The 17,689-nt window shown below is 35.3% G+C and overlaps 1 protein-coding gene across 1 annotated transcript in view; it reads left to right on the top strand.

Annotated features, from left to right (window-relative positions):
* The window catches only part of TEX15 (testis expressed 15, meiosis and synapsis associated), a 48,271-nt gene that overhangs the window by 14,584 nt on the left and 15,998 nt on the right, over positions 1-17,689 (top strand). The window contains 3 exon segments of the mRNA XM_061177482.1: positions 10,336-10,573; positions 13,463-13,609; positions 14,478-14,640. Of these exon segments, the coding sequence (XP_061033465.1) occupies positions 10,336-10,573; positions 13,463-13,609; positions 14,478-14,640 (548 nt within the window).

Raw genomic sequence — 17,689 nt, 5'->3', positions numbered from 1 at the left:
CATCTCTGAGACACAATGACTTCGTCTCCTTCAGACATCACCCAGGAGTGGGAGTGCTGGGTCATATGGTGGCTCTATATTCAATTTTTTGAGGGATCTCTATACTGTTCTCCATAGTGGCTGTACCAGTTTACATTCCCACCAAGAATGCACCAGGTTCCCTTTTCTCCACGTCCTCACCAGCACTTGTTATCTTGTCTTTTGAGAATAGCCAGTCTAACACGTGTGAGATGATACCTTACTGTGATTTTGAATTGCATTTCCCTGATGAGTAGTGATATGTAGCACCTTATTAAGTACTTGGCCATTTGTACATTTTCTTTGGAAAAATGTTTCTTCAAGTCTTCTTTGCATTTTTTAATCAGATTGTTTTTGCTGTTGAGTTTATGAATTCCTTCTGTATTTTGAATATTAACCCTTTACCAGATGTATAGTTTGCAAATAGTTTCTCCCATTCTGTAGGTTCTCTTTTCCTTTTCTTGACTCTTTCTTTTTGCCATGCAGAAGCATTTTAGTTTGAGGTCATCTCATTGTTGATTTTTCTTTATTGCTTGTGCTTTTGATGTCATATCCAAAAAAATCATTGCCAAGACCACTGTCAAGGAGGACTTTTTCCCTGTGTTTTTTTACAGGAGTTTTATTGCTTCAGGTGTTACCTCTAAGTCCTTAATCCATTTTGAGTTAAGTTTTTGTGAGTGGTGTAAGATAGGAGTCCAGTTTCACTTTTTTGCATGTGAATATCCATTTTTCCCAGCATTTGTTGAAGAGACTGTCCTTTCCTCATTGAGTTTTCTTTGCCCCCTTGTTAAATATTATTTGACCATATATGCGTGGGTTTATTTCTGGGCTCTTGATATTCTGTTCCATTGGTCTATATGGTTTTTAAATGCCAGTACCATACTGTTTTGATTTCTGTAGCTTTGGGATATACTTTGAAATCAGGAAGTGTGATGCCCCAGCTTTGTTCTTCTTTCTCAAGATTGTTTTGGCTCTTGGGGTCTTTTGTGGTTCCATTTAAATTTTAGGATCATTTTTCCTGTTTCTGTGAAAAATGCCATTGGAATTTTGATAGAAATTGCATTGAATCTGTAGATGGCTTTGGGTAGTATTGACATTTTAACAATGTTAACTCTTCCAATCCGTGAACAAGGGATATCTTTCTATTTTTTGTGTCTTCTTCAGTTTCTTCAATTAGTGTCTTATAGTTTTAGGTGTATAGCTCTTTCCCTTCCTTGCTTAAATTTATTCCTAAGTATTTTGTTTTTGATGTTATTGTAAATGGAATTGTTTTCTTTACATCTTTTTCAGATAATTCACTGTTGGTGTGTAGAAATGCAGTGATTTTTTTATGTTGATTTGTATCCTGAAACATCACTGAATTGGTTTGTTAGGTCTAATAGTTTTTTTGGTAGAGACTTTAGGACTTTCTATATATAAGATCCTGTCATCTGCAAACAGAGACCATTTTACTTCTTCCTTTCTGATTTGGATGCCTTCTATTTCTTTTGCTTGCCTTCTTACTCTGGCTAGGACTTTCAGTACTCTGTTGAATAAAAATGGTGATGGTGGGCATTCTTGTCTCATTCCTGATCTTAGGGGAAAAGCTTTCAATTTTTCACCACTGAGTATGACATTAGTTGTTAGTCTGTCAAAATGTCCTTTATTATGTTGAGGTATGTTCCTCCTATACTCAATTTATTGACAGTTTTTATCATGAAATGATGTGGAGTTTTGTCAAATGCTTTTTTTGTGTGTCTTTTGAGATGATCATTTGATTTTTATGTTTCATTCTATGAATGTGTATCACATTTCTTGATTTGCATATGTTGATCCATCCTTGCATTCCAGGAATAATTCCCACTTGATTTTGGTGTATGATCCTTTTAGTGTGTTGTTGAGTTTGGTTTCCTAGTATTTTGTTAATAATTTTTGCATCTATTTTCATCAGAGATATTGGGCTTTAGTTTTCTTATAGTATCCTTACCTGGCCCTGATATCAAGGTAATGCTGGCCTCATAAAATGAGTTTGGGAGTGTTCCCTCCTCATCAGTTTTTTGGAAGAGTTTGAGAAGAATTGGCATTAATTCTTCTTTAAATGTTTGGTAGAATTCACCCATGAACCCATCTGGTCCTGGGCTTTTCTTTGTTGGAAGATATTTGATTACTGTTTCAATGTCCTTACTTGTTATTGGTGTGTTCAGATTTTTTCTTTATGATTCAGACTTCGTATGTTGTTTTTTCTAGGAATTTATACATTTCTCCTAGGTTATCTAATTTGTTGGCATATAATTGTTCATAATAGTCTCTTATGATCCTTTGTATTTCTGTGATATCAGTTGTAATGTCAGCTGTTTCATTTATAATTTCAATTATTTGAGTCCTCTCTATTTCTTGGTAAGTTTAGCTAAAGTCAATTTTGCTTATCTTTTCAAAAAACAACTCTTTGTTTCATTGACCTTTCCTATTGTTTTTCTATTCTCTATTTCATTTGTTTCTACTCTTAACTTTGTTATCTGCCTTCCCTCTGCTAACTTTGGGCTTAGTTCTTTTTCTAGTTCCTTGAGGTATAAAGTTAGGTTGTTTATTTGAGGTCTTTTTTCCAAATGTAGGAATTTATCACTGTAAAATTACCTCTTAGTACTGCTTTTGTTGCATGTCTTAAGGTTTGGCATGTGGTGTTTCCATTTTCCTTTATTTCAGGATGTTTTTTTATTTCCCTTTTGATTTCATCTTTGACCCATCAGTTGTTCAGGTACGTATTGTACAATATCCTCATATTTGTGAATTTTTCAGTTTTCATCCTGTTACTGATTTCTAGTTTCATACTATTGTGATCAGAAAAGATCGTTGGTGTAATAATTTCAGTGATTTAAAATTCTCTGAGACTTGTTTTGTGGCCTAACATATGATCTGTCCTGAAAAATGTTCCATGTGCCCTTGAGAAGAATGTGTACTCTGCTGCTGTCGGATGGAATGTTCTGTATATGTCAGATCCACTTGATATAAAATATAGTTCAAGTCCAATGTTCCCTTATTGATTTTCTGTCTGGATGATCTATGCATTGTTGAGACTTGGGTTTGAAAATCCCCCACTATTATTGTATTGTTCTCTATTGCTCCCTTCAGCTCTATTAGTATTTGCGTAATATATTTAGGTGCTCTGATATTGTGTGCATATTTATTTACAGTTGTTATGTCCTTTTGGTGAATTGACCCCTTTATCATTTATAATTTATAATTATATAATTGTTTCTTGTTAATTATATATTTATAATTTATAATTGTTTTTTGTTAATGTTTTAGATTTAAAGTCTGTTTTGTCTGATTATAGGTGTAGCTACCCTTGCTATCTTTTGGTTTCCATTTGCATGGGATGTTTTCTCATCTCTTCACTTTGAGTCTATTTGTGTCCTGGAAGTGAGTCTCTTATAAGTAGCATATAGTTGTATCTTGTTTTTCTATCCTTTTACCCACTCTGTGCTTTTTGACAATGTACATTTAAAGTAATTATTGATAGGTAAAAACCAACTATTGCCATCTTGTTGTTTTCTGGCTGTTTTGTAGTTCTCTTGTTCCTTTCTTCCTCTCTTGCTATATTCCTTTGTGAATTGATGATTTTCTGTAGTGGTACACTTTGATTCCTTCTTCTCTATGTTGTGTGTATCTACTGTAGGTTTTTGCTTTGTGTTTACCCTGAGGCTTACTTGAAACATTGTGTAGGTATAGTAGTCTATCTTAAGCTTATGACAGTTTAACTTCAATTGCATGCAAAAACTCTACCTTTTTATTTCCTCCATTTTATGTTTTTGACGTCACACTTTACATCTTTTTATATTGTGTATCCATTAACAAATTATCATAGCTATAGCTATCTTTAATACTTTTGTACTTCACCTTTTATCTAGAGTTAACACCACCAAATTACAGTATTAAAGTATTCTGAATCTGACTATATATCTACCTTTACTAGTGTGTTGTTTATTTTCATACATTTTATGTTAACAGTTACAGCCCTTTCATTTCACCTTGAGTAAGTCCGTTTTGAGTTTCTCATAAGGCAGGTCTAGTGGTGATAAACCCCCTCAGCTTTTGTTTGGGAAACTTTTTATTTTGCCTTCATTTCTGAAAGACAGCTTGACTGGGTTAAGTATTCTTGGTTGGCACTTTCTTTCTTTCAGTACTTTGAGTATATCATTCCATTCTCTTCTGGTCTGCAAGATCTCTGCTGAGAAATCTGATTATAGCTTTATTGGGGGTTCCCTTGAATGAGAGAAAAAAATTTCTCTCGCTGCTTTTAAAATCTTCTCTTTGTCTCTGATTTTAGACAGTTTTTAATAAAACTGTCTAAAAAAAATTTTAATTTTAATAAAATTTTTATTTAAAAATTTTTAAATAAAATTATAGTGTCTTAGAGAAGATCATTTTTAGATTGAAATTTTGGGGTGACCTGTTAGCTTCATGAACTTGGATATCTCCTGAGGTTTGGGAAGTTCTCAGCCATTATTTCTTTAAATAAGCTTTCTTCACTTTTCTCCTTCTATCCTTCTTATGGGAATCCAACAACGTATAGATTGTTTTATTAATGGTGTCCCATAAGATATGTAGGCTTTCTTCAGTCTTTTCTTTTTTCTTTTTGCTCTTCTGACTGGATAATTTTAAACAATCTGTCTTTGAGCTCACTGATTTTTTTCTTCTGCTTGGTCTAGTCTGCTGTTGAAGCTCTCTGTTGAATTCTTCAGTTCAGTCATTGTATTCTTTACCTTCAAAATTCCTCTTTGGTTCTTTTTTATGTTCTCTTTCTCTTTCTTTCCTCATTTTGTTCTTATATTCTTTTCCTGATATTGTTAAAGTATTTATCTGTGTTTTCATATAGCTCCCTGAGCATCTTTAGAACAATTTTGAATTCTTTGTAGAGCAAATCCTGTATCTCCATTTTTGGGGGGCCATTTACTGGAGGTTTACTGTATTTCTTTGGTGGAGTCACGTTTCCCTGATTCTTCATGGTCCTTTAGCCTTGCATAGGTGTCTGCACATTTAAAGAAGAGACTTTATGGACTAACTTTGCTAAGAAAAGACCTTCACCTGGGGTGGGGACATGCCAGAGAGTGCTGTGACCCTGGGTTAGTGCTGCAGGGTGCCAAGTGGAGGGGCATGTGGTGGCTCCATGTCTTGGGGAGTGTGGTGTAACTCAGTAGATCAGGCCACTGGGATCCACAACATCGACAATTTGTGTGGTCTTTGGCAAGCACTGCCAGGGGTCTGCAGAGGTTACAATGGCTGTTGGGGTTCTCAGCAGCACCTCCAGGTCCATAAACTAGGGAGAGGACCAGAGTAAGCAGCAGTAGTGGCCAAGCTTGTTTGTATGCACACACTTGGCTGTGCGGGCCAGTTGCAGGTGCCTGAGTTGTGACAGGGCTGGTTATAAACACACATGTATAGTTGCTTTACAATGTTGTGTTAGTTTCTCCTGTACAGCAAAGTGAATCGGCTATATGTGTACATATATCCCCTCTTTTTTGGATTTCCTTCTCATTTAGGTCACCACAGAGCATTGAGTGGAGTTCCCTGTGCTATACAGTAGGTCCTCATTAGTTATCTATTTTATGCATAGTGTCAACAGTGTATATATGTCAATCCCAATCTCCCAATTCATCCCACCCCTCCTTTCCCCCTTGGTATCCATATGTTTGTTCGCTACATCTGTGTCTCTATTTCTGCTTTGTAAATAAGGTCGTCTATACGAGTATTTTCAGATTCCACATATATGCATTATCGTATATTCTACAAATATACGATACTTGTTTTTCTCTTTCTGACTCCCTTCACTCTGTATGACAATCTCTAGGTCCATCCACGTCTCTACAAAGGACCCAGTTTCGTTCCTTTTTACGGCTGAGTGATATTCCATGTGTATATGTACCACATCTTCTTTATCCATTCCTCTATTTTTTTTTTTTTAAATATAAGCAGAAGATACTGTGCTTTTTGTTTTTTTTTAAACTTTGGGTTTATTTATTTATTTATTTATTTTTATGGCTGTGTTGGGTCTTCGTTTCTGTGTGAGGGCTTTCTCTAGTTGCAGCAAGTGGGGGCCACTCTTCATCGTGGTGCGTGGGCCTCTCATTATTGCGGCCTCTCTTGTTATGGAGCACAGGCTCCAGACGCGCAGGCTCAGTAATTGTGGCTCACGGGCCTAGTTGCTCCGTGGCGTGTGGGATCTTCCCAGACCAGGGCTTGAACCCGTGTCCCTGCATTGGCAGGCAGATTCTCAACCACTGCACCACCAAGGAAGCCCCCATTCCTCTATTGATGGACATTTAGGTTTTTTCTGTTAAAAATTTTTAAAAAAGAAAGAAAATTTTAAAAAAAGAAGACATAAACTGTGTATCAACAACCCCATAAAAATTGAAGCTAGGCCCGCTTTCTTAGTGTAGCAGAAAAAGCCTTGTACTAGAAGCCAGAGACCTAATTTCTACTCCTGGTTCTGCCACTACATACTTACGTGATCCTGGATGAGCTATTTTGACATCTTGGCCATTGTTTTTCTCACCAGTGATACTTATTTAACCTTTGGGGTCAGGGACCCCTCTGAGAATTTGATGAAGCTATAGCCCCTCTTCCCAGGGAAGTGCACATGAACACAGAGCTTTGCTCAGAATTCTAAGGTTTTTGGGCTCCCCACAGTAGCCAACCTGGGACTTTTCCTGTGTAAGTGAACCCCAGGTCAGGAACTCATGGACAGGAGGATCGTTACAGCCTCTTCCAGCTCTGGTGGGCTCAGCTTTGTGAATCTGCGAGCAGAAGACAATGCTGAGGAATTTATTTGAGAAAAAAGAGGAATAAGGAAGAAGAGGAGCAAAAGGAAAGGAAAAGAGAAAACGGAGGAAAAAGAGAATTTCTGTTTCTAGTAACTCAAAAAATATTTAAGAATCCACTTGTTAGATGAACACTTACGTGAATTAAATGCAATATAATTAAATTTCATGTTAGGAAAATGTAATGTAACATGTTAACTCATTTTAAAGTTATACTCTCGGGAACAATAAGATAGCTTACAGTGAATAAAATAAAGAAAGGAAAATGGAAGCAAAAAGTATTTACTGTAACTAGACAATTATCTCAAAATGTGATTAAATACTTAGAATTCTATGATTAAAAAAAAATCAAATAAACACACATGTAACAATGGGGGCGAGGGCAGATGTCAAGGCAAGTGCCAATGGCAGGTGCACTGACAGCTTTGGGGGGGTCCTGGCTGTTGGTGTGCACTACTGTGACTGCTGGATCTTGCCATGGACATGTAGCTTTGGAGGCCTGATGGAGGCCAGGGGTATCCATCACTGTGGAAGGGCTAGCTGCAGGTGAGCCTAGTGGTGCAGGCCAGTGAGAGAAGACAGGGCTGGGCCTACATGCTGCTGTAGAGCCTTGGTTATCAGCAGGGTCTTGCCATGGTGCACACATAGGAATTTAGGTTGGTGACAGGTGTAAGTGCACAGCTCTACCACTCATTCATTGTGCTTTGCTAACTTGTATAACTTCTCATCAATATGAGTTTTATCTAAGTCTTTTACATTTACAGTTGTCCCTTGGTACCCATGGGAGATTGGTTCCAGGACCTGCCCCAAATACCAAAATCTGCGGATGCTCAGGTCCCATAGTTGGTTCTCCATATCCACGAGTTCTGCATCCTCAGATTCAACCAATCATGGATTGTAAGTTAAGTTTGCAGTCCATGGTTGGTTGAATCCATGGATGCAGAACCAACCGATACAGAGAGCCAACTGTATATTTATTGAAAATATTCTGTGTACGGGAATTCCCTGGCAGTCCAGTGGTTAGGACTTCGTGCTTTCACTGCCGAGGGTGCAGGTTCAGTACCTGGTCGGGGAACTAAGATCCTGTAAGGCACGCACGGTGGCATGGCCAAAAAAAAAAAAAAAAAAGACAAAAGACTATTTGGATTCATTTTACCTATCGTCTCTGAAATGGAATTGTTGAAGCTCAGAGCTGCTGTCATTTAACGAGTTAACATAGATCCTAGTGTCTGAATAACTTTGAAAGTCAACCTTTTACAAACCTTTTTAGACCTAGAAATAGTTCTAAAGGCTAATTTTTAATTGGTAATTTTGATTATGTAAATCATATTTAGTCCTAAATTTTTTTCAAGCGTAATTCTGAATATACATTGAAAAGTACAAAGTTTTTAACAGTATTATTACTAACAGAAACCTCCAGGGAATATTTTTTACTTGAATTTATACAGGTTTTTGGAGCCCTGGATCGGATCTTTATTAAGTTGTATTTTTTTCATTCTACTCAGTCCATTAACAGGATATAATGTTCAGCCAATAAGATGACTAGGTAACACAAAGAATTATTTGGTCCAGAATGTCAACGGCACCACTGCTCTAGGGTTTACATTACAGGCATACCTCGGAGGTATCACAGCTTCAGTTCCAGACCACAATAAAGAGATTCACACAAATTTTTTGGCTTCCCAGTGCATATAAAGTTATGTTTACATTATAGTGTAAGTGTGCAACAGCATTAAAAAAAACAGTGTACACACCTTAATTTAAAAATGCATTATTGCTAAAAAATACTAACCATCATCTGAGCCTTCAGTGAATCATAGTAGTAACATCAAATATCACAGATCACAGATCACCATAACAAATATAATAATAATGAAGAAGTTTGAAATACTGTGAGAATTATCCAGATGTGACACAGGGACACAAAGTGAACAAATGCTGTTGGAAAAATGCTGCCAATAGACTTGCTTGACGCAAGGTTGCCACAAACCTTCAGTTCATAAAAAATGCAATATCTGTGAAGCCCAATGCAGTGAAGTACAATAAAACAAGGTATACCTGTATACATCTTTATCACAACACATCTTCACATAATGTGATTCATGTGTGCTGTAAGAACCTTACAACAATATATTTTGATTTCCTCCCTCCCTCTCATGCTTTGTGCTATTGTTGTGGGAGTTCTTCCAGATCCTAAGAAAAACCACATGAGAAATTAGGAAAACAGAAAAAAGTATTGTAATTCTTCTGTGAGCATTAAACCTTAACAATCAACATAGAGATCTTAGTGGTTTACAGAGTCTGACGTCAAGCTAAAAACAAGAGCAGGAAATGATGACGGTGGAGTTGAAAGTTAAGGCTGACATTTCCAGAACTGAGAGAAATGGTCATGATCTCATTGGTTAGTCTTGCTTGTTATTGTTGCCGTGTGTTTTGTTGCCATGGGCCTGTCTACTGTTGAAGGTGAATTATTTTTGCAAGTAAATATTAATACACTAATGTGCATAGTATACTTATACAAATTCTTTTGAGTGGTGTTCCAGGAAATAACAAATATAGGTAGCATGTGGTTTTCAAGAGCAGTTTTCCTTTTGTGGTATGCACATTACTTTCTAGGTTCTGTAGCTTCTCCACTGCTGATAGTCTTTTGGAATCACACTTCTGTCACGGTGATTGAAGCTCTCTGTCGTTATCACCTGCTGTGGCAGTTGCTGCCGCCGCTGCTGCTCCTGAGCAGGCCACGTAGGACTCCCTTCCCCGGTCCACCAACTGGAGGAGAAGGATGGGTGTTTTATATGTTGCAGTGATTCTCGTGGAATGTAGGTAAAAGTTCAACTTTAGATTATAACCTTTTCTGAGAATGATTCATAATTTTCATAGTGCCAAGATAGGAACCTGTAATCAAATTCTAGCTTGCTTCTCCCAGCTGTGACCTAGATCCCTGGAGAATAGAGAATGGCCCTAATAACTGACCATATATAAGTGTATTGTGTATGTGTCTCTCTCTGTGTATATTTAAGAAATGCATGTCCTTCGCTCTGTAACACAAATAAGAACTTTAGCTCCAGAACTTAACGGACAGGAATTGGCATATATATTTCCGACTCTGTCACTTTACTATTTTGGCAAGTTTTAACCCTCTGAACCTCATATTTCTCATTTGAAAAATGTGTGTAACAACAATGACAATAATAAGTAATAATAACAGCAGTAGTTCAATTCTTGGGGATTTGAGAACAAAATGACAAAAGGCATATAACGGTTAAGTCTTAACAGTGCTGGGGACATTAGCATTCAGGAAATGTTAGCCCTTATTTCCATTGGCCTATACGGAATGTAGACCATAATCCTACACAAGTAGTTATTGAACTATTTCCTGAATTCTTTCCTTAGATGATTTTTCAGCCTAACTTGTTACCATAGGATAGTTACCATAACTGTAGCAAGCTAGCTCAAGTATTCATCTTCTCCTTGAAAATTCTGTTGATGTTCTCACTTAATTACACGCTGTTTGCTTTAGGTCAGAGATGCGTGGGAGTGGAAGACACGGCAGAGAACTTGAAGAACATTTCTGCTTTTTAGCACTTCCTCAGAGTGATGTGGCTGAGATATATCAGAATGGAATAAGTACCAAAACATCTACATTGAAGATACTAGGCAACCCTCTTCTTGGAGTTTATATATTTAGACATGTTGATGTGGCCTTGAATTTTGCTCATAGTAGAAGCATTACTGTAGAAAGTATTACAGTTTTTAAGGTTGGTAGCACAAAACAAATACTAAATATTATATTCAGTTTGCTTTAAATTGACCTAAATGTATTTTACTTTCAATATGAATTATTGATGTTTTAAAGTTGCATTGTATAAAATAAATAATAATTATTTATTACTATCATCATCTGAAATTTTCCCCTATTTTTGACTCTAGTGGGTGTGCAGCATAAAAGTCTTCAAGTAAACAAAGGCAGCCTTTATCATATTGGTTTTCCTAATGTATATTTTTTCTCTCCTAACTGACCCTCTTATCTTTCTCTCTTTTGTTCAGACTATAATTAATACCAGAGTGTTCTAAGTGTCTTTCCTCAAAACATTGGTATTAATAATTCTGACTTAAGCTAAAGTTGCTACACTCTTACTGTTTATTTTACTTAATAGTGTTATACAATATTAATTTCTTTGTTTTGATAATTTTGCCATGCTTATATAAGATGTTAACATTAGGAAAAACACGGTAGAGAGTATATGGGATCTCTGAACTGTTTTGTAACTTTTCTTAAAGTCTAAAATTACTCAAAATTGAAAAAAAAAAAAATCTTACAGTCGAATTGTAAGCATCAACAAACTGGGTAAGATATACTTTTTTGTTAATTGCAGCTTTGCCAGGACTACTAAAATCACAGTAAGTAGGCAGGATCCTCAGTTGTGTAACTTAGGATGTTTGTACATTCACATAAAGCCAACGGTTCATTTGGTATAATTTAATTATTTTTAGACCTCAGGTATTATCAAATTCATAAAGCATAATTTATTTTTATTTTTATATTAAAAAATAATACATACTGATTTTAGAAAATTTGGAACATACCAAGAAGCTCCAAAAAGCCCATTAATAACGACACAATTTTTTTGTATACCTATACTTAGTCTCCTGCTCATATATATGGATATGCATTGTATAATGGTCATTAAAATACATTCTTTATATATTATGTAACTTGCTTTTTTCATTGATTATAAAATCAACATTTTCCATGTCATTAAATAAATATTCTTCTGTAATATCCTTTTGAACGACTACATAGTATTCCACTGTACAACTCTACCATAAATTTGTGCAACACATTTTTTAATGTTGGGATATAAATTACTTGGTTTTCTTATTTTTGTACTTTTAAATACTACTTTGATTATTCATGTAGGTACATTTTACACACACCTGTGATTATTTGCTAAGAATTAATTAATTCCTATGTGTCAAATTAGGAGTCAGAGGTATGTGTACACTTTCACAGCTTTCGATATGTAACGCCCAGTTGTCCTGAGAAAGGTTGTACTAATTGACATTCCTTTCCACAGCCTGTGGGGGATGTCTCTTATCTCACACCATCACTAACTCTGTGTATTATATTTTTTTAAAAATATTTGCCAGTCTTAATATGTGATAGTTTCTCATTGTTGGTTCAGTTTTTTATTCTTTTTCATAGTTATTGCTGAGCTTAACATTCTGCGTATATTCATTGACAGTATTTAGTGAACTGCCTATTAATATCCTTTGCTAGATTCTTGGATTTTCCTTTCTTTGTTTCTAGTTGATTCATAAGCATTATCAATTCATTAAAGTGAATGTTCAGAGCTAGGCTTTTCTGTGTATAATGTTTTATCACTTATTGTTTTCTTTTTTAAATAAACATTTTATTTTGTAATAAATTTAAATTTACAGAGAAATTATGAAGGTAGTACAGAAAGGTCCTGTATACAATTTAGCCAGCTTCCCCTAATGTTAACATTTCATATAACTATGGCACCTCTGTTAAAACTAAGAAACTGAAACTAACAGTGTGTATGTCAATTATATCTCAATTTAAAAAATAATAATAAAATAAAATGAAAAGAAACTAACATTGGTACAGTACTGTTTACTACAGACTATTCAGCTTTTGCCAGTTTTTCCACTAATGTTTTTTTTCTCTTCCAGTATCCAAGTACAGGGTACCACGTTACATTTAGTATTGTTTTCAATTTTGAATGAATTATTAGCATATTAAAAAATAAAAGTAATAGAATTGCTGACTTAAATAAAATTTGTAGTTGTTTTCATATTAATTGCACTTTTTCCCCACCTTTTATCACTTAATTAGTTCATGGTTTTTTAAATTTTTATACTCATTTGTTTTTGATGTACAGAAGCTTTGGAATATTTTACAGTGAAGTTTGTTTTTAGTTCATGGTTTTTTGGCAATATGCTTAGAAAAGAATCCTCACTTGGAGGTTAGATAAATATTTGCTTGTATTTCTTTCTACAGTGTTTATATTACTTAAATGTTTACCTTGTTTGGTATTTATTTTGGTTTATAGGTTGAGAGGAATTTAGTTTTTTTCAAGTCCACACCATTTACTGAGTAATCTGGTTTTGCTTCATTTATTTCAAATGATGCTTTTAATATCATACTATATTTTTATAGATGCTTGGACTTATCTGGGCTTTTTATTTTGTGCGGCTTTTTTCCCCTCTGCCTTTTTTGTGGTAGTACCGTTCTTTTAAAAAGTATTTAATATCTGGAAGTGTATGTCACCTTTCCTGTTCCATCATTCTCTATTTCTGACCCAAATTTTTTTTCAAAAAATTATTTCCAAAATTTTATACGTTATTCTTGTTTAGTCTTCCAGGGAAGTTTTTAAACTAAAACTCATTTCTACAAATGGATTTTCTGAAATTTTTATTGGAATTACTATAGTCTTTGAGTTTAATTTAAGGGGGAATTGACATAATTACAATAAGTCATGCCATTCATCTGGGACATGGATTATCTCTCCATTCGAATTTCTTTCCTTAAAAAAAAAGCTAGCTTTACTTTCCTAGTATGAGAGTTTAAAGCGTTTTGGAATATTTTTATTTACCTTCTTTTTGCCTTTTTTTTTTTCCAGGTTCTTTTTGGAAAAGTGAAGAAAATTCAGCCTTCAGTGGATAAAAACAAAGTTTCTTTGGATCCTTCTCCTAACTTTGACTGCCATATGTCAAGAAGTATACCCTCTTTGAAAGATACCATTGAACTACAAGCCTACAGTTCAGCAGTATGTTAACTTCTTGGTTCATTTGACAACTTGAAAGTCGCATGCCTCACACTGTATGATACAAGCCTTAAAACAACTGCCCAAAATATTAAAGGGAAATCTCTTACTTCATTCACCATAATATGACCTAAATAAATAGATAGTAAAAGTTGTTTTAATATTTGTGATCTGGGAACATTAATAAAGAGGCTTCCAGATTTACATTTAACTTCGTTCTAAGTACAGTGGCTGCTTTTATTTAGATGTTTCATAGATTAATTCCTAACTTGCAAAACAAACAAGGCTACTTTGACATGTTATTGATCTTCGCAAAAGGAGAAAAGGCTTATGTATTAGTCATTACATGGTAGACTAATTCCTACACAGTAATTTTCTGTCATATGTTACTGAGACACTTAGTAGACCTTTAATCTTTTATAGAAGATTAAATTATGTAATACATACTATATATAATCATATATATGATTAAATGAGGATAAATATTTTAGAAATATATATATGCTCCCACATGTAAGATATATTAAGCTATTGTTATTTTTCTAATTGACTTTTCCTCCCAAATAAAATATAGTGGTTCCCAGCATAAGCAAAACATTGAAGTTTTAATGAAAAAATACTTTTTTATTTAAAAACAGATTGTGTCTGTTTCTGCTGATATTGGAAGCCTATCAAGGAAAAAATATGCTGTGAGGAAAAAAATTCCTCTTCAGGAAAACTAGGGTTGAAGAAGGCAGGGAGAGTGGGGCTGTATGGAAGCTGATTAATAAATAACAACATGCAGTTATCTAGATTTTTTAAAATAGGAGCTTATTCAAGTCTGAAAAAATTAATCAGCATAAAAATGTTCTCTTCTTTCTTTATCTTTTAGGTATACCTCTATGAATATGATGATCTTTCAAAGCCAGTAGATAAACCTAGGCAGTGTCTTCCATATGCAATAGTAACAGTAAAATTTATTGGTCAAAAAGTAGATAATGGACACCTTATGACATCTTTGAGATTCCTCTCAACAGGATTTCCTAAGAGGGCTGGTAAGATACATATATTTTTCTACTTCAATAGCATTTGTGCTGGTCTTACAACTTCTGAATATGATTTTCTAATACATTATGAATATCTAAGCAAAATAGTTGTTCTGTACCCGTTTTCGATTTTATGTATCTAGAATTACACTGCAGCTATTTTTGTTACTTCTTTAGCTCAGTGTTATGTTTGTGTGATTCTTCCACACTGATATGTATAACTGTAGTTTCTTCATTTTCACTCATATATTTGTATACACACACACACACACACACACACACACACACACACACGTTATTCAATTTTGTGACTATACACTATTCCTCTGGGGATGTTTTGACATTTTGTAGTTTTCTTCATATTCCAAATATTGCTGTTTTAAACGTTCATGTACGTGTCTCAGTGCATATGTGCAAGAGTTTTTCTATAGCGTATACATATACATCAGGAATGTGCAACTTAATCCAAAGACATTGTCAAACAGTTTTCAAAAGTGGTTGTGTCAGGTTACCTAATTACTCTACATCATTGCCAGTACATATACTTCTTTTTTTTTTTTTAATAAATTTATTTATTTATTTATTATTTTTGGTTGCATTGGGTCTTTGTTGTTGCAGGTGGACTTTCTCTAGTTGCGGTGAGCGGGGGCTACTCGTCATTGCGGTGCACAGGCTTCTCATTTGCGGTGGCTTCTCTTGTTGCAGAGCACGGGCTCTAGGCGCTCGGGCTTCAGTAGTTGTGGCACACGGGCTCAGTAGTTGTGGCTCACGGGCTCTAGAGCGCAGGCTCAGTAGTTGTGGCGCACGGGCTTAGCTCCTCCGCGGCATGTGGGATCTTCCCAGACCAGGGCTCAAACCCGTGTCCCCTGCATTGGCAGGCAGATTCTTAACCACTGTGCCACCTGGGAAGCCCCCATATACTTTTAAAAAAATGTTTCTGCCAGACTCACAGACTTCAAAAACAAATGTATGATTACCAAAGGGGAAAGGTAAGGGGGAGGGATAAGTTAGGAGTTTGGGATTAACATATACAGACTACTATATATAAAACAGATAATAAACAAGGACCTACTGTATAGCACAGGGAGCTCTACTCGATATTCTGTGATAACCTATGTGGGAAAAGAATCTGAAAAAGAATGGATATATTTATATGTATAACTGAATCACTTTGCTGTACACCTGAAACTAACACAATATTGTAAATCAACTATAGTATAAAATAAAAATTAAATTTAAAAAATGTTTCTGCCAGCCTAGTGAGTGTGATATGTTACCATTATCACCTCAAAAAAAGAGACTCTTTACCCATTAAAAGCTCTCATGTCCCTTTTCCCCTAAGCCCCCCACTACCCCTACACAGTCACTAATCTGCTTTCTGTCTCTATATATTAGCCTATCCTGGCCTGGCCATTTCATTAAGTGAAGTCATAAATAGTAGCCTTTCATGACTGGTGACTTTCACTTAACAGTGTTTTCAGACTTCTTGCATGTTGCAGCATGTATCAGTACCTCATTCCTTTTTATGGAAAAATATTCTGTTACATGGATACATTACATTGTGTTTATCCATTCATCAGTTGACCATGTGGGTCACTTCCACCTTTTGGCAATTATGAATAATTATGCTAAGAACATTCTTGAACAAGTTTTGGTGTAGACATGTGTTTTCTTTGCTCTTAGGTATATAGCTTGTTCCTGAACCTCGGGGGAAAGTGTTCATCTTTCCCCAGTAAATATGATGTTAGCTGTGGGGTTTTTTATGTCCTTTACCCTGCTGAGGAAGTTCCCTTCTATTCCTAGTTTGTTGAGTGTTTTTATCTTGAAAAGGGTAATTACTTATCCTTCAGAATCTTTGCCATCTAAAAGGTTTTTTAATATGAATCTTCTTGTGTATTTAGTGGGGTTGGACATCTTTTTGTGTTTGTTGACAAGTTTTACTTAACCTGTGATTTTCTTGTTTAAGTACTTTGCCCAACTATCTATTGCATAGTCTTTTTATTAATCTTTTGAAGATATCTGTATATTCTTTATGTATTCCAATATATGTGTAATTATGTACTAAGTTTGTCTCATTCAGAATATTCTTTTTACCAGTTTATTTTTCTAAGTTTTATCATGGGTTTGACCTATTAAAATATTTAATTTGTATGTAATTGACATCATTTTTCATTTTTGGTTTTCTGGCTTCCATCCATGCTTAAAAAGTGCTTTCCTACCCCCAGGATTATAAAACTATCCCTCCATGTTTTCTTCCAGTATTTTTATGGCTTTAATTTTTAATGAATTTTGTTTTATTTCAGTATAAGGAGGTATAGGGATCCACCTTCCCTTTTTTTCTGTCCACTCCAGCTTAAGCACTACATCTCTATATTTTCTTTTTTGTTTTTTAATTTTACTTTTTATTTGTTTATTTTTGGCTGCCTTGGGTCTTCGTTGCTGCGCGCGGGCTTTCTCTAGTTGAGGCGAGCGGGGGCTACTCTTCGTTGCGGTGCACGGGCTTCTCACTGCGGTGGCTTCACTTGTTGCGGAGCACGGGATCTAGGCATGCAGGCTTCAGTAGTTGTGGCACGTGGGCTCAGTAGTTGTGGCTCGCGGGCTCTAGAGTGCAGGCTCAGTAGTTGTGGCGCATGGGCTTAGTTGCTCTGCGGCATGTGGGATCTTCCCGGACCAGGGCTCGAACCCGTGTCCCCTGCATTGGCAGGCAGATTCCCAACCACTGCACCACCAGGGAAGTCCCACATCTCTATTTTCAAACATATTTCCACTATAGCTTACTGTAATTAAAAGGATAATCACAATAGTTACATAATTTAGAAATCTTCAACAGAGCTATTTTTTAACATTCTGTGAAAAAGAACTTCATGGTACGTTCCCAGTGATATGATTATAACTTCATATATTGTTCATGAGCAACCTCTCATTAATAATCTGTTTTAACAATGGTATTTTCATGGTATTACTTAGCTATGAATGCTTTGTGAACATTTTACTTGCTAAATATGTGTTTTTATATGTTCCTTTGTTATTACATGAAGTGGTTTATGAAATTTTAGGA

This window comes from Eubalaena glacialis, chromosome 20 (assembly GCF_028564815.1).
Source record: "Eubalaena glacialis isolate mEubGla1 chromosome 20, mEubGla1.1.hap2.+ XY, whole genome shotgun sequence".
Taxonomy (NCBI): domain Eukaryota; kingdom Metazoa; phylum Chordata; class Mammalia; order Artiodactyla; family Balaenidae; genus Eubalaena; species Eubalaena glacialis.
This window is presented reverse-complemented; position numbering and strand designations above follow the sequence as displayed.